Below are 17,887 nucleotides of genomic sequence, written 5' to 3'. Positions count from 1 at the left end.
GCAAGGGGGCGAAGGGCAGGTGCTTCCGCAAATCAAGATAGGTTGGTTCGGCGTAAGCGATCAATCGATTGTATTGGGGTTTGTGTTTATTTATATATTAAATAAATTATTTCCCCCCCCTCCTCCTCCCGCTTTAAAAAAAAATCGATATTCGATTATTTTACGGTTGATGACTGCTCTCCTAATCGGTTTTTAAATTCCAAAATAGACAATTTTAATTTTTTTTTTAAAAAAGAAAAACCGGTTTTAATTTATTGTGGTGTGGTGTGAGGGGGTTGCCCGGGAGGCAGAAATGATGTTGTCGGTTAAGAAGACTGAGGAGAGACAAAGCGCTGGCCCTGAGGGCCTGGACGTGCAGGCGGAGGGCGGCCTGGCGTTGGCAACGGCAACGGCCGCCGCTGCCGCTAGCGCCGCGGCCACCGCCACCACCGCCGCCGCCGCCACCACCACCGACGAACGGACCCCCAAGAAAAAAGAGCGAGCGTCTCCCCACAGCAGCAGCAGCAACGAGGGGACCATGGAGGGAGGAGGCACGGCAGAAACGCCGGACGGCCGGAGGACCAGCAAACGCAAGCGAGCTAAAGTAAGGCTCAAAAGAGAGAGAGAGAGAGAGGAGAGAGAGAGAACAAAACAAATGATGGAGGGGGAGAAAGAAAGAGAGGTTTAGGGATTTTAAAACTTTTTTTTTTGTTTAAAATTTGTTTTTTTTTAAGGGGGGGGGGGTAGAGGAGGAGGTTCCGCCTGCGTCATGGAGGCGCATCTTTTTTGTTTGGTTCATTGCCCACATTGCTTGCAGAATGTAGATTTACTATTATTTTTTTTGTTTTATTTTTTGCTAGATTATTTTTGTTTTGAAGGAAGAATTCAGAGTTTTGATTAGGTATTGCGCGTTAGCAGAGTTGCCATTTGTCTTTGTTTAGCTTTCACGTCTGAAACTGGCACTTAAAGGGCGCCTGTGCTCCCTGGTTTAAGGCTTTGTGTTTGGTCTGATGGGCAAAAAAAAAATAAAGAGGCAAGAAAGAAACAAAATTGTAACACGAGCAATTTTAGGACTTCCCCCTTTTTGACAGGGGAAGAATAGGTAGCACTTTCCAAAGGATTGACGGAATTGCCTTTTATATCGATTTCCACATGGGGGTTGTCTATGTTTATTCCCCCACAAAGCTTGTTGGACTCTTCATTGAAAATCGAAAGGGATATGAAAGAGGTGCACTTTTTTTTTTAAAAGCATTCAAGTAAATTATTTTGAGGCAGGGACGAACATGTCTGTGGTTTGTATCTATTTATATTCTTTAGGTAACAGATTTGGAAGTAAATGTGGAAAGATAAACCATCAAGTGATACTTAAAACTGTTCATATTTTGTGATGAGTGGTTGAGTGCTTACTGTCTTTGTTCAGTGCTCTGGATTGATGGTATTGCAATATTTAGTGTTTGGAAGATTAGAATTAACACAAGTTAGGCAAAGAACAGTAGTTGCCTTTGGTCTTCCATACTGTTACATTTCTTTTTCAGTAGTTTACACTAGCAATATTTCAAATAAGTTTGTATTGCTCTTTTGTACTAGTTTGATTAAAAAGACCTGGTTTTGGGGTGAAAAGTTGCTGTATAAATCCAATGCAATGTATTTTGTCTATCTTGAATCTAATAATCATATGGACATACACTATCACAAGTTTTACACTGTTGTGCAAATATTTGCACCCTGTTTTTAGAACTAGTTTTCCGTTAATTAAGGAGTTCTCCAAAATGTGCCCAGATGCTGTGCTTGTGAAGCGCCTAATGGGATTCTTCAGTTTACTTGCAAATGTGAATTTTTAAGATGTTTGAAGAATTTTTGTTAATTTGTTAATCATCATTGAAATCGTGCAGTGTGTATGGCAAAGTAAATGTTACAATATTGTGTTTCTCATCAACATATAAAATAACTACTGACCACCAAATCTGTATTAGTGCACAGATTGGTCTCGAATGTATGTTTTGTTGTGGATGAATCTCTTGAAAAAAGGTTTGATCATTTGGCCATTTGTTTTGTACAAAGTACCATTCACCCAGTTTTCCATTGCTTGAAAAAAGTCTGCTGTTACTGGGGAGATAAGACAGAGGTTGGTATAAACAGTTACAGTGAAAACCAACTTCTCACGTTACAAAACCTAAAATACAAAAAATGAGATTTTGATATTTATAATAAATATGGAGAGATTGAGTAGAATGGGCCTATACTCTCTGGAGTTTAGAAGAATGAGAGGCGACCTCATTGAAACATATAAGATTCTGAGAGGGCTTGACAGGGTGGATGCTGCTAGGCTGGCTGGAGAGTCTAGAACTAGGGGGCATAGTCTCAGGATAATGGGTCGGTCATTTAGGACAGAGGTGAGAGATTTCTTCACTCAGAGGATTGTGAATCTTTGGAATTCTCTGCCCCAAAGGGCTGTGGATGCTCAGTCATTTAGTCAAGACTGAGATTGATAGATTTTTAGACTCTAGGAGAATTGAGGGATATGGGGATCGGGCGGGAAAGTGGAGTTGAGGTCGAAGATCAGCCATGACCTTGTTGAATGGCGGAGCAGGCTTGGGGGGCCACATGCCCTACTCCTCCTATTTCCTCTGTTCTTATGTATGCCGCACATTCCTTACATGGGTATCACCATTCTGTGACATTCAATCGCACCAGCGGCTACACACTTCTATTAAATGGAGCTGCTTAAGCTCTAGAAACTGCAGGTCCCTATACTTCTACCTACAGCATCATTAATGCACTCTGAGGGAAATTTGCTTTGTCCTGACTTTCCAGAAGTATAATTGTGAGCAAGTGCAGGCTGATAAATTACATTGTGTGATGTATCCAGAATTGTAATACTGTGAAGTGATGGTCTGGTCATTTATCCTGTATGCACAGTTTACACTTTTAAACTGACTTCTACTGATGTATTATGGAAAATCTCTTGGTTCCAATTGTAGCCTATAAACTCCTTTCACTTATTTAAATGATACGACACAACGTCACTTACAAAAAATTCAAATAGACAAGTGGCTGCTTTGTATTGGCTTTTCCATGGTGTCCGAAGACGATGATGGAAAGTGAAACAACGTTGCCATTGCAGTGTTGTTGCTAGGAGTTTAGTAAAGTATAAATGATCGTGCAAAAATTTCCACATGCCTATTTTCATTTAAATTGTTAATGCCCAGAAATATAATTTTGTTTTTCCATACTTAGTTGTGACTGAAGAAAACATTTTGAGCTATTTAACGCTAGGGTGAAGTAATGGTGGCGACAAGTCTGCCATCGTTTGGGCCAAATCTTGCTGGAGCATTTTGCAGCATACGCTGTTAGTTAATCGGTTTTTTGCACCCTTCAGCGCAATTTTTTTGCGCCGTAACTTGCTGGAAGAGCGAGCTGATAATGGCAAAGGTAACGGGACATCTGGGCCCTGAGTGAATGGCTGGTCCAACAGAGTATCTCAAGCAATGAAATTGAAGAATTGAGAAAGAAATGGAGGAACAACTGAGAGGGTGCATTAGAGTAAAATTGTACGGAAAGAGAAATAGAGAGAAAAAAGAGACAAAGGAAAATAAGAAAAAAAATTAAAATTTGACAATTTTAAAATCTCTTAACAAAAATTTACTACATGCAGGAATGAGATTGAACAATTTAAATAGTTCCCTTTCTGGGCTAGAGTTTGATTGCATTGCATTAACAATTATCACTTTGTTAAAAAGGTTAAGCCCTAACTTTCTGCAGCGAGTTTAATGGGCAATTAATGTGCAAAACCAGCAAGTTCTTTAAAAAAAAATAATGGGGAGGCTAAGGGCAAGATGCTGTTTGTGTGAAGCAAACGTAGGCGGAGCGGCGTAAATCGACCAGCAAGTTCTGGAGATTTGCAACTTACGGCGTATCTCTCCATCCTGGGCGTATCTCTTCATCCCCTTAACTTAACAATGGCGTGCATCATTAACATGCAGTTATTTTTCCAACAAGATCCGGCCCATTGTGTTGGGAGCAATATGAGGTGGTGAATTAAGAGCAGTGCACAAGGAACATATTGGTACAACATTATAGTGTATTGTCTCCACAGATGTTTTATCATTTCATTAAGTTTATTGCCAACACCTAGCGAGTTGTTATGATCTGGAATGCACTGCCTGAAAGGGTGGTGGAAGCATATTCAGTCGTAACTTTCAAAAGGGAATTGGATAAATACTTGAAGGGAAAAAAATTTGCAGAGCTACGGGGAAAGAGCAGGGGAGTGGGACTAATTGGATAGCTCTTTCAAAGAGTCGACACAGGCACAGTGGGCTGAATGGCCTCATGCTGTATCATTTTATGCTTACTGTGTACAGCAAAATGACTCATCATTGTAGATTCACTCAGAAAAATGAAATAATATGGGGAGAACTAAGCCTGTATCTCCTACCAAAGGGATATCCAAGCCCGGGGAGTGCTTTTACTGGAATTAAAACATTTTGTTTGTATATTTTAAATAATCACTGCCACAGTGGGAGAGATTTGACCTCCAGCTAAGAGTTCTACCTTTTTTCCTGCAATATTCTTTGTAGGTTGAGTACAGAGAGATGGATGAGAGCCTGGCAAACCTATCAGAAGATGAATATTATTCAGAAGAGGAACGCAATGCAAAAGCTGAAAAAGAAAAGAAACAGGTGCCGCCCCCTCAGCCTCCACCACCCGAGGAGGAGATTGAAAGTGATCCAGAAGAACCATCCGGTAAGTGACATTTACTAAGATTGGTGTCTATATAGTGGGATGGGGAGGAGGTGAAACCCCCAAGAAGCTGAAGAGACTTCAATATATACTGGATGTCAAATTTCCCAAAATTATTATTCATCATTGCAAGTTTAGCAAGAAATAACCAATCCCAAATATTTTTTTAAAGCTCAGATAAGATTACAATTTAAATGAGCTAATTTCTGCTACCTACTAATTGTCCACTTATTGCCTTGCACAGGAATGCAGGACAAGTCAGGGTTGCAAATTAAAATGTTTATTAGGCACCAATGATTATGGTACAGTTCAATTGATAGTTAGAATTAATGGAATTGCAGGTTTCTACTCTCAGTCCCCTACCTGTCTGATATCAAGATGTTTGGCGTATAGCTTCCCATCTTGCTCCATGCGAAGTTCAGTTGTGTGCCCTCTGTACACAATCTGATCTGTATGGCCATGCAGTTCTGTAGTGCAACTCCCTTAATCCCACAGTCAGACTTGGTTCTTCCATGGTGTCCAAGAAAGATGATCATTTTTGTTTGCCTTTTTAAAAAAAAATCATAGCCAGCACTTCATCTCTCCTCTCAACGGTGGCTTTCTTGAGTGTTTCTGGCTGTTCAAAATTGGGCTGTGTCTTAATTTTTTTTTAGTCATAGAACTCCAGTATATGTTAGAAGCAAGGCTTGTGGAAGTTCCAGCCACTATTCTCCTGGGGACTCTTTTAGCTGCTATGGGGCTGGTTCTTTGGTACCTGTGACAGCCCATCAGTAGTGCCTACCTCCCTGAGACCCAATCATTCTTATTGGCTGCTTTGTGGTGAGTCCTTAATTCAGATTTGGACCAGACAATTGGGTAGTTGACTCCCTGAATGGTAATTTCCTGTACTGGAAGTCCTACCCTCAGATTTCTGCTGTCCCACTAGGAGATCTGTAATTTTATAATAATTCCTCTCTACGCAACCTTCAAATGATTCCAGTGTATCTCTTTCCTCCCCTTCCCTCTGCCTTTTATGTCCTTTTTGCTAACAGCAGCTATAATGGTCGACCACCATTGTACTCCATGTTTGATGTCCACAGTGAAGGGTTAAACTTATGACTTGTCACGATTATCAAGTTCTAACATTTGGTTGCTAGTAAACTATATAACCAGGGTATAGAAGGGGAGGGAAAGAGATACCTGGTTGTGATTTCACACTGTAATCCAATCTTGAGCTTCACTTGATCATGCTAATCTTGCTCGAGCTTTGTTGATGATGCTCTCTTAATTTGATTACAGTCTTACATTCACTCCTACGTGTCTTGTGTTATATGTACCATGTAAACTGTCTGAGGAAAGGAAGTTTGAATGTGATGAAGAATTAACCAGTTTTGAGGTCTTGGGAAAGAACGAGTTAGAGTAGGAGATGGTGTGATGAGTTTTGATTTCAAACATGAGAATATTGGGAGTAGAAATACCATGTGGTATAGCATTTTAACAAGAGGAAAGATCAGAGGAATAATGATCCTAGGTCAAACATCTTACGTTAAATATAACAAATATACAAATACATCACAGATGTTAATATTTGTCAAGCTCAAAATGCTTGCTACTTCATTGAATAGCAGGCAACCATAAAGTAGAGATGATAAAAGTTGGAAGCAAAAAGTATGCGAAGGATTGCATATCCGATGACCAGCTTTATCTAGTATCCTGTCTAGGAGTGTGAGCAAGTTACTAGAGACGCTTTCCCACATATGGAGAGAGTACTCAAGGAAAATATGGCCTTAGTTTTTAAGAGGGGTAAAAGTGGTAAAGGAAAGTGGCATGAAAAAGAAAAGCAATGGAGATGTGGGAATTTCATTTGAGATCAGAGAAGATCGTGGGCCAGTACAGATTTTAAGCCTTGGCATTGAGAGGAAATCTGTTGCTGCTAACGGTGGAAAAAAAAACATACACATTGTAAAGCTTATGAATGAGGGAGTTTTTAAAAAAAAAGCAACTGTGTATATTAGAAAGTGTATAAAATGTCTAGTAGTTTATTCAGCTGTAGTGTACTCATCCATCGATTCGATGGGACACTCCATCAAACTTCACAAGTATGCATGATATAAAGTGGTCCAGACTTGATGTATTCTAAGCCCAAGTTTGCACCTTTTGTAATTTTGTTTTCATAGGGTTTCATTTCCCCCCACCCATTTCTTTGCTTTCCCCTTCTGATGCTGGGGTACAGTTTAACAGGCACCGGCAGCCTCATGTAACTTGGCCAAGCAGCCATTCTTCATTTGTGAGCCTAGATGGTGAGTGTTAGCAGGCTATTTGAACGTAGAGGGTATAATTACTGTGCCTCAATCTGGCATCGCCTGATGTCTACATGTGCTTACTTTCTATCAGGGGTCACTAGCTAATGGTTAGCAGTGGGAACTATGGTTGATTTTTTTTTTGCTGCTCCCCCCCCCCCCCACCCCAATCCTAGCCCTAGGAATGCTGAGGCCAATTCTAGTGCCACTATTGCTACTTCAGTTGAGGTCAGCTAAGTTAGGGCAGACCAGACATTGAATCTTGGTGCTTCCTGATCCGTATAGTTCCAGGACCACACCATGATGTGGAATTGGGGCGTCCACTTTTATTTATTGTGATGACATTTAAATATCTATTAATGCATAAGCTATTCTAATTTGTTAATTTTATACAGATCCAAAAAGTTTTTTGTATAATTTTATGTATATATTTGTATAGAAAATGAAAATGTAATTTTCAATAAACAATGAATTCTATTCTGTAAACTGTTTCCCTAAACCTTGTGCTAAAATTTCACTTTAGGTTTTAATTCTAATCATTTATAGAGCTCTTCTGTAAATACTAATGCTAGAGGAGATTTTTGTATAATAATCAGAAAAAAAAAGTCATTTAGACTTACTAACCATACAGTCAACCCCAAGTTGGATTGAATCTGGCAATTTATTGACCTCCAGTAACACCATATTGTCATGTTTAAATCACTTGTGTCTAATTTTGGGAGGCAGTGAAAGGCGCATTTTGTAGAAAGGGGGGACTAAAAATTTAAAGATACAGTAATATAATTAGTGTGCTGGAAGGGTTATTGGGGCAGTTGTCATGGACTGATCCTGGTGAAGGGAGATGCAGCTGATATAACCAAGCCATCCTGGTTTGAGGTAACTGCCCTGACAACCCTTCCAATACTTTAAATGTTGTATTTATCTGCCAGACATTATAAATATTTCTAAGAAATGATATTAATGTTAAATTTAAGATAATGTTTTAATATAAGACCGCGGAAATTAGGGAAACTAGTAGTGTGCGCATGCGTGTGAATGTTTTTACGTTCGTTCCTGCAGTGCATTGGAGCAACATCAATCTGCCAGGGTCGATCGCAGGTATGTATTTTTTAAATTACTTTATTTTTTATTTTTTATTCTGTGTTCTGGTTTAGTTTGAATTTTGTGTTTAATTTTTTTTATGTCACAGGTAGTATTTGTGAGGAAGGAAGGTGTTGAGAAGCGACTGTTGGGTTGTGGGGTCTTAAGTATCTCCTGCTAAAGTTTGATCTGCGTGTGGGAACCCGGTGATCAGGGTTCAATCTTTGGCGGTTGTTTCGGACAGTTTCTGGGGACGGGGGTGGGGAACAGCGCATGGAGGGGTTTTTTGGACCAGTTTTGTTTGGGTCAGCAGTCACGTCCACGGGAGGAGTTACCAATCCTGACATGGAGTTACCTGGCAGATGACATTTTATTTTTAATTGGAGGCTATTGAGGTTTTTATCGTGTTTCTTCACGACCCCGGGTTAAAAGCTTTATTGCACTAATTTTGTAAGTTCATTCTTATCAGGTGTTGAGGGTGCTGCTTTCCAGAGCCGTCTACCTCACGATCGCATGACCTCACAGGAAGCAGCCTGTTTCCCAGACATTATCAGTGGTCCTGCACAGACGCAGAAGGTGTTTCTGTACATCAGAAACCGCACAGTAAGTTTACATACAAAACCATCATTTCTTAAATCATTGCTGTATATTACTCATTTTCTTTGGGGAAGGGAAATGAGAATTCTCTGGATTTGTTTTTTTAAATTAATCTCTCAATATTGCATCTTGACTATTAAGTCTGACAACTAGCAGTGGGATCTTATTAACTGTCTAGTTTAATTTTCAGACATCCCACCTCTGGTTGTCATACTGTTAAGCTTCTGGGTGACAATGGAGATTTAAAAAAAAAACTCACTGGGCAACTGAAGGTGTAAGATTCGTGTTAGAAACTCTGAGGATATCAGTTTACTAACTTTTTAAAAGAAAAAGGCAGCATGGGAGGCTGAGTGTCACACCATTGTGAAGTACTTGCTCTTCTATGTGTTCCCTGTATTTCACACTCATCCTTGCAGGGTTCCTTTATAGACCCCAGCAAGTATACATTTCACCCATCTAGAAATAAGCAGAGTGTACTCTGCTGATATTGAGTACTTACTAACTACAAGGCAATCACTAGCTGCTACTGATTACCATGTAGTTAGTTGTGTTAAAGGACATTTTCATCCATCTTTGACTTTTCAACACTTTTCTGATGTCTTTTGTTGTATTAGTATGTTAAAACTACATTGCTTCTGAAATTGTAATGTGGTCACGTTTGCCACTGTGAGAGGACTGAGTGATCTGTAATGGGTGATTCTTTGGCTTCCTAATGGGAAGTTACTTCTTGTCTCAATGAACACTTGTGACACAAAAAGATGGCTTTGATCAGGGGGTGGCCTGAGAAGAAGCTGACTCTACCTCATAGGAAGTAAGAGGCATGTCTGGGCAGTAGGTCTAGGATATTCAATTTACTCAAATTTATACTCGTATATCTCATGTGGTGAGAGTGAACTTTGTGGAGCGAGAAGTGTTCCACATATAAATCTTCAAAATACTTTGTTTTAAGGACTCTTAAGAATTCAAGAACTTTGTTATTTAGGTTGTGGGAAGGATTTGAAATATTGGTTTAAGACAAGTTACATGTAACTTTATTTCTTGTAATAAATATGATTCTAGTTTTAGCCTTACCTATATAGTCTCACAGCATATTGAAGCGATCAAGAATATATGGTGGGCATCCTGTAGGACTTGCGTTGTGTAGTCTGAAGTTTAAAAAAATATATATTTGTTACTCCTGTGGCATGGTAACCCATTCACTCCACTCAAGATTATAAATTTAGGTTCATGGGAAGTGTAGGTCTATCTATGGAAACTGCACATATGCTGTGAACACAGATAGCCTGAATTGGAAGAAAGCCTGAATTATGATCAGTGATGATCAGTCAGCCATTGTGTTCATGTATTTTTCTGCAATTGTGTTTAATGACAGAGCAAATAAATCCTGATACTGGTCTGATTCTTAAGGTTGGTTGAGATTGTTTTTATTCACCTTCAGCAACAAAACAAGAGAAAGCAACAACAGCTGAAGGGAGCCACGTGTTTAGGTCTTAATCAAATTCCGAACTGAAAGCAGATTTGGAGTTTCATGTCACTTTTTCAGTGAGAGTGAATGACTGCACTCACATTATGCTACTGAATATCTCTCAAACTCCAGCTGGCAGCTGTGGCAAACTGCATTTCTCAGCTCATTGCTGCTCTGATTAGGTTTAACCACTCCATCTGCTTCCTGTGAATTCTCCAGCAACAAATGACAACCATTTAGGCTGACTTTTACTATGGCTAGTTTCCTAACACCTCTGGTGTACCCAGTGTCCATCATAACCTGGGTGTGGCCCGTGTCTGTTTGAGTACCTGCACTGAATGGCAACGCACAGCAACTTTGAAGGCACAGGTGGTATATGGTGTACATATCAGCATTTACATTTCATAGAATCTATAGCACGGAAACAGGCCATTCGACCCAATTGGTCTATGCCAGTGTTTGTACTCCACATGAGCCTCCTCCCACCCCTCTTCATCTAACTTAATCAGCCTATCCTTCTATTCCTTTCTCCCTCATGTAATAATCTAGCTTCTCCTTAAATGCATCTAAGTTTGAGGACGCCCAGCGCTGTCAATCCTAGGCACTGTCAGTGGGGAGGTCAGTTTAGGGACTTTTAACACAGTGCAGGCTGGTGACAGAGCAGACACAAAGTGAGACAGTATCTTCAACTCAAACTAACACGGGAGCGATGAGCTGTAAGAGCATAGGTCTGAGATAACCGGAAGACACATTGCAGACAGTGACAAGCGACTGTTATTAGTACTCAGCCCCGCTTCAGCAGAAACAATCCCGCCGTGGGAGAAGGACATTTTACACTCCGACAGTCAATGGCGAGGGAAGGGATCAGCACAAGCCTCTTACTGGGAGGAGCCAATAGGAAACTAAGTGACCCTGTCATGCAGTCACTCAGATTAAGGAAGCACTGCACAGTCTGGGGGTTCCAATCAACGGCCTGTCAAGAACACCCCAATCACTCGCCTCTCTTTCTCCCTTTACTTCCCCCCCCCCCCCCCCCCCCCCGCCTCCCAAAACCACCTCTTTTTTCCCCCTCCCAAAACCGCCTCTCTTTTTCTCCCCTCTCCCCAAAACCGCCTCTTTTTTTCCTCCTCCCCCCCCCCCCCCACCAAAACCGCCTCTTTTTCCCCCTTCCCCCCCCCCCCAAAACCGCCTCTCTTTCCCCCCCCCAAAACCGCCTCTCTTTTCCCCCCCTCCCCCCAAAACCGCCTCTTTTTACCCCTCCCCCCAAAACCGCCTCTCTTTTCCCCCCTCCCCCCAAAACCGCCTCTTTTTTCCCTCCCTCCCCCCAAAACCGCCTCTTTTTTTCCCTCCCTCCCCCCAAAACCGCCTCTCTTTTTTTCCCTCCCTCCCCCCAAAACCGCCTCTCTTTTTTTTTCCCTCCCTCCCCCCAAAACCGCCTCTCTTTTTTCCCTCCCTCCCCCCAAAACCGCCTCTCTTTTTTTCCCTCCCTCCCCCCAAAACCGCCTCTCTTTTTTCCCTCCCTCCCCCCAAAACCGCCTCTCTTTTTTCCCTCCCTCCCCCCAAAACCGCCTCTCTTTTTTCCCTCCCTCCCCCCAAAACCGCCTCTTTTTTCCCTCCCTCCCCCCAAAACCGCCTCTCTTTCCCTCCCTCCCCCCAAAACCGCCTCTCTTTTTTCCCTCCCTCCCCCCAAAACCGCCTCTCTTTTTTCCCTCCCTCCCCCCAAAACCGCCTCTCTTTTTTCCCTCCCTCCCCCCAAAACCGCCTCTCTTTTTTCCCTCCCTCCCCCCAAAACCGCCTCTCTTTTTTCCCTCCCTCCCCCCAAAACCGCCTCTTTTTTCCCTCCCTCCCCCCAAAACCGCCTCTCTTTCCCTCCCTCCCCCCAAAACCGCCTCTTTTTTCCCTCCCTCCCCCCAAAACCGCCTCTTTTTTCCCTCCCTCCCCCCAAAACCGCCTCTCTTTCCCTCCCTCCCCCCAAAACCGCCTCTTTTTTCCCTCCCTCCCCCCAAAACCGCCTCTTTTTTCCCTCCCTCCCCCCAAAACCGCCTCTCTTTTTTCCCTCCCTCCCCCCAAAACCGCCTCTCTTTTTTTCCCTCCCTCCCCCCAAAACCGCCGCTCTTTTTTTCCCTCCCTCCCCCCAAAACCGCCTCTCTCTCTTCCCTCCCCCCCTTCCCACCTACCCACCTCTATCTTCTCCCCCACCCCTCACCCTTTGCTTTCATCCAGACACTAGAATTAGCCTTGGACCAGGGAGGGAATAAATCAGCCAGGGTTCTGGCTCCTGATCCCTGTCCACAGATTCCTGCTGGAAGCTGAGCGTGTGGACACAGGACGTGAACAGGATCAGGCTCAGCTGTGATTTCCGCCCCCTCCCCCCGGACTGATATATGAATAGCCTGACAGCATTCAGGACAACATTTCCCTCATCTGCAGCCATCATTATTTCTTGTGCAATCTGGACTGGCCAGAAAATTTCAGTAGTCAACTGCAGACTCTGCCTGTTTGGTAAGTAGGAGTCATAACCTTTGTCAGTGTTGTTCTTTTGAATAACTTCTAGTAATGGTTGTTTCTTCTCAACAGGTGTAACCTGAAGCACTACAATACTGCCAAATCCCAAAACCTGAATACAAGAGTAATATAATGAGGCAAACCAGCCAAATAGTTACTTTTTTAGATTAAGAGCAAGATTTTGTAGTCTTCATAAAGGGTAATTCACAGTGAACCTTAAAGAAAAACCTTTGTGGCATGGTGTACTCTGCAGAACATATCTGTTATAGGTGGATTGATCTAGGCCTAAAAGAGGATAACAAGTGATGGGAGTGAACAAACGGGAGGTGCTGAAGGTGATACCTGGCTATTCAAAATATATTTATATGTAACCCCCTCTTACAAAAGGAAAGATAGACTTTGTATTGCCTTTGCCTTTATCTCCCCCTCCCAGCCCTCCCTTCTGTCATTAGACAATTCTCTGCCTTGATGGGGTGGAGAAGAGAGGTGGGAAGGCAACCAAGCAGCAATATACTCCTGGGCATCCTGCCATAACTGGCAACAAAGAGGTGTCTGAGTGCAGCCTGGAGTGAATTGTCATTTTATTGCTTGTTGTGAAGACCCTGACTGCCTGACATTTGACCTTATTACCCTATCATTCAAAGAACGTGGTGCAGCATTAAAGAGCATGTGTTCTCAGTCAGTTTAACTAGATGCTTGTAGAATTTTGATGTGGAGATGCCGGTGATGGACTGGGGTTGACAAATGTAAGGAATCTTACAACACCAGGTTATAGTCCAACTGTTTTATTTGAAAATCACAAGCTTTCGGAGGCTTTCTCCTTCGTCAGGTGAGCAAGTGTGGGATTCCATGGAAGGTTACCGCATTTATAGTCAGCGAACAATACCTGGTGATTACAGATAATCTTTCCAACTGCCCGTTGTCAAGGCAATCAAAGTGTTCACACAGAGTGATGTTACCTACAGGACCACCGAATACACAAACGGCCATAACAAAAGACAGAGAGAGAGAGAGAGAGAGAGAGAAACATCCGAAAGGAAGAGAAAGACAGAGAATGACCCGTTGTGTTAAAAACAGATAACTTTTTTTCGCTGGTGGGGTTACGTGTAGTGTGACATGAACCCAAGATCCGGGTTGAGGCCTTCGTCGTCCAGTACTTCCCCGGAGCAGAGAAACTACGCCATGTTCTCCGCAGCCTTCAACATGTCATCGATGACGACGAACACCTCGCTAAGGCCATCCCCACACCTCCACTACTCGCCTTCAAACAGCCACCCAACCTCAAACAGATCATCGTTCGCAGCAAATTACCCAGCTTTCAGGAGAGCAGCGTCCACGACACCACATAACCCTGCCACGGCAACCTCTGCAAGACATGCCAGATCATCGACACAGACACCACCATCACACGAGAGGACACCACCCACCAGGTACATGGTTCATACTCCTGTGACTCGGCCAACGTTGTCTACCTCATACGTTGCAGGAAAGGATGCCCCGGAGCATGGTACATTGGCGAGATCATGCAGACACTGCGACAACGGATGAACGGACACCGCGCAACAATCGCCAGACAGGAGGGTTCCCTCCCAGTCGGGGAACACTTCAGCAGTCAAGGACATTCAGCCACCGATCTTCGGGTAAGCGTTCTCCAAGGCGGCCTTCGAGACACACGACAACGCAAAATCGTCGAACAGAAATTGATAGCCATGTTCCGCACCCATGAGGACGGCCTCAACCGGGATCTTGGGTTCATGTCACGCTACACGTAACCCCACCAGCGAAAAAAAGTTATCTGTTTTTAACACAACGGGTCATTCTCTGTCTTTCTCTTCCTTTCAGATGTTTCTCTCTCTCTCTGTCTGTCTGTCTTTTGTTATGGCCGTTTGTGTATTCGGTGGTCCTGTAGGTAACATCACTCTGTCTGAACACTTTGATTGCCTTGACAACGGGCAGTTGGAAAGATTATCTGTAATCACCAGGTATTGTTCGCTGACTATAAATGCAGTAACCTTCCATGGAATCCCACACTTGCTCACCTGACGAAGGAGAAAGCCTCCGAAAGCTTGTGATTTTCAAATAAAACAGTTGGACTATAACCTGGTGTTGTAAGATTCCTTACATTTGTAGAATTTTGGGAGGTGATGAGTTTATTTCTTGGTCAAAGTTGAGTGGATAAATACAGTTTTGAAAAACCAATGGGCATAGGGGCAGCAACATTCTCCTAGGTATCTGGCATTGCCATACCATAACTGACCAGAGAGGTGCATGTCCTGGAACAATTGCTATTTTGTTTCTTGCTGTTCATTAGCAGAGAGAATTAGGTAAAAGGATGAAAAAAGAGGAAACTCTATTAATCACATTAGAAGAACAGGTTGAATATGTTGCTGTTAGTTTCATTTTCTTTAGCATAATGCCCATTTTCAAAGGCAACAACTTCAAGCCATCCTACAGACAGGTCATGCCTGGCCCAATTTATGTACTAATTTTGAGGATGTAACCAAATTTTCAATGTTCCATATCTTGACTTTCGTAAGGTGACTCCCTTTTATTAACCATTAGTCAACTTACTTCTCCTTCCTTTATCACAGTAAAGGCACTTGGGATAAAGGAAGTAGTAGTAAATTGATTAAAAGCTAATAAAAGGGGTAGTTCCAATTGTCCAGGTGTGACCATTAGTGTATTTGAGGGCTCAGTCCTAGGACCTTTACAGTTTACAATACTGATACTTTTATTTATCTAAAATCATTTATCAAAAGTAGAATGTCTATGATGCGCTCAGATTCCACCTTGGAAGCGTCTTCTCATCCATAGACAGTTGTCCGTCCCACCTCATACTACATTTAGGAGACTGTGGGAGAAGCACAATAAAACAAGAGACTGATTTGTTGCATTTGCCAGTACCCTAATGAAATAATGTGCTTCCGGCATTAGTTCTCGAATGCTCTCTCGTATGCCCCAGGTCATTTAGTTTCTTGCCTAGATACTGAAATGCCCCTCTTTGCCAGTCTGTAAACCCACTGGTAATATGAATGAGTGGCTTTTTAAAAATTCGTTCATGGGATGTGGGCGTCGCTGGCGAGGCCGGCATTTATTGCCCATCCCTAATTGCCCTTGAGAAGGTGGTGGTAAGCCGCCTTCTTGAACCGTTGCAGTCTGTGTGGTGAAGGTTCTCCCACAGTGCTGTTAGGAAGGGAGTTGCAGGAGCTTTCTGGAGGAATGAAGAAGTCAGCAGTATTTTTTGATGTTCAAGGTAATGCATTAACTCCCTCCCTCCCCCCCCCCCCCCCCCCCCCCCCACACAAAAAAAATCTGGTTTGCATCTTTTGATGTAACATTGCTATATGTATATTTGAATGGGAGAACGCAAAACCTATGTTCTGTGCCTCAATAGTGGTTTGACCTTGTGGCTCAAGATGTGGCTGTTGTAGGAGCTCTGTTTTCTATTAGGTTGTTGTTTGTAGGTTGGAGGTGGCAGTGTTGTTTTACGTCCTCCTCATCGTTTTTGGAATGGCACTGTAGATATTGCTCTGTCCAATGAGGGACTGCCAGCAATCTGTATTCTCCATTTTGATATGTATGAATTTTGTCTGCCACAAACTATCTTTGAGGTGATAGTACTATCAACTGAGTTACACTGACATATTTGGGAGAAATTCTAGAGCTTTGTGCTTTTTTCCTTAACAAGAGGTGAATTACCAAGTCATACTGTCTAGCTGGACATGTTCCTCCTCTTTCTTTGACATTTCTGCATCATAGTTTTATAGTGGAGTGACAGCTGCTGACGTTAATGACAGTATATATGTACCACTTATACTGAATAATTTATTTCCATGTCACACATAATTGACTGGCGCTCTCCTTCCCCAGCACAGTTCCGTGACTGGAATAAAATTTATTTTTTGTGCTTTGGTGCAACTGATTATTTTTGCATAACACATTGCTTATTGCCAGCTGCAAATGGCACCATTTTGTCCAAAGGCATAAAGTACATCTTTTCTCTTCACTTTCTATTGGCCCAGAAATTGCTACAATGGCGCATCTCGCAGCAAGCAACGTTAATTTGACTCTTCACCTCACCATTCAGACCGTGCAGTACTTGCGCCGCAAATTGCTGGAACGTTGTAGCGATACTGGTGAAGCGATGTCAATGTCGCATCTGGGACCTCATGCACATCGTGCCCAATGGTCTATCTCCTTAACCAAGGAAAGAAAAGGATAGAGAAAGAAACAGGGTGAATGACAGAGAAGGAAATAGCGCAAATTAGAATCAAATTAGATACAGATAGAGAAATAAAGTGTGGATTGAAAGAGAGATGGGAAAAGTAAGAAATTTAAAAAAAACAAGCAGAAGAGGACATTGTAACCCAGTTGTGTCTGGGAATTGTTGTAATGGTCCTTGAGCAGCTAATGAGTATATGGCAGGGTAGGTGTGCGAAATGTACCAACATTCTTGACCCATGATGTATAGAACCAGCGGCCCCATCCATCATGATCAGGAACAGTGGAACTGCTTTCATAGGAATATAAGAATTACTAGATGAGAAAAGACCACGGTCCATCTAGTTCGTCTTCTACCATCTCGGTAGTCGCATGATACAATGATAACGGAGTTGTTGACTAATTATAGCAATCAATTTCGATCAGTTAGTCTACATCAGACCCAGAAATGACATGACAAAACCCCCAGTGGTGAAGAGCTTTGGGAACCATAGGTCGAAAGTTATCTTTTTGCTGCCAAGACACATAAAAAGTTTTAAAATAAACCTCTAGGAACAATTCACTACCTGCTGGTGAAAGACCCCACAGCTTCATTGTTCCCGTTCTGGGCCTCCAAGGTTGATTGTAATGTCGGGATCATAAATCATTGTTATTAACTGGGTCCTTACAACATGAATTACCAGCCCTAAATGGCTGCGGTGAGATTAGTATGCATTAGCGGCGTAAATCCAGCAATTTGATGACATGTAAAGAACTTCAATGGGGAGGGTCATGGCGAGGTTGCAATTTTCTCGGTTTTGTGGATGCTAACGGCAGATTAGCGCAAATCATCCAACACTTCGTGGAGAATCGGAACTCGTGGCGTATCCCTTCGCCGTAAATTGCTGGATTTTTTTTAATGGACTAATAATGGCAAGCACCGTTAATTTGCCGTTATATTTCTAGCAATTTCTGGCCCATTAATTCCTACTTATTGAAATGAGCTCCATGTCGAATGAGCACCTTCATTTAGTTCCTCCCT

General features: G+C 42.5%; 1 protein-coding gene across 3 annotated transcripts in view; it reads left to right on the top strand.

Moving 5' to 3' along the window:
* The first annotated feature begins 87 nt into the window (after positions 1-87).
* kdm1a (lysine (K)-specific demethylase 1a) overlaps positions 88-17,887 on the top strand; it is a 59,467-nt gene continuing 41,667 nt past the window's right edge. Inside the window, exons 1-5 of one of the 3 annotated variants that reach the window (XM_068006748.1) lie at positions 88-583; positions 4,557-4,722; positions 6,876-6,998; positions 8,058-8,096; positions 8,548-8,681. In XM_068006748.1, the coding sequence (XP_067862849.1) occupies positions 293-583; positions 4,557-4,722; positions 6,876-6,998; positions 8,058-8,096; positions 8,548-8,681 (753 nt within the window). In that variant the 5' untranslated portion in view covers positions 88-292. The remainder of the gene's footprint in view (positions 584-4,556; positions 4,723-6,875; positions 6,999-8,057; positions 8,097-8,547; positions 8,682-17,887) is intronic. The other 2 variants (XM_068006749.1, XM_068006750.1) reach the window with 2 other exon arrangements.

The sequence above is a fragment of the Heptranchias perlo genome, chromosome 26, assembly GCF_035084215.1.
Source record: "Heptranchias perlo isolate sHepPer1 chromosome 26, sHepPer1.hap1, whole genome shotgun sequence".
Classification (NCBI taxonomy): domain Eukaryota; kingdom Metazoa; phylum Chordata; class Chondrichthyes; order Hexanchiformes; family Hexanchidae; genus Heptranchias; species Heptranchias perlo.
This window is presented reverse-complemented; position numbering and strand designations above follow the sequence as displayed.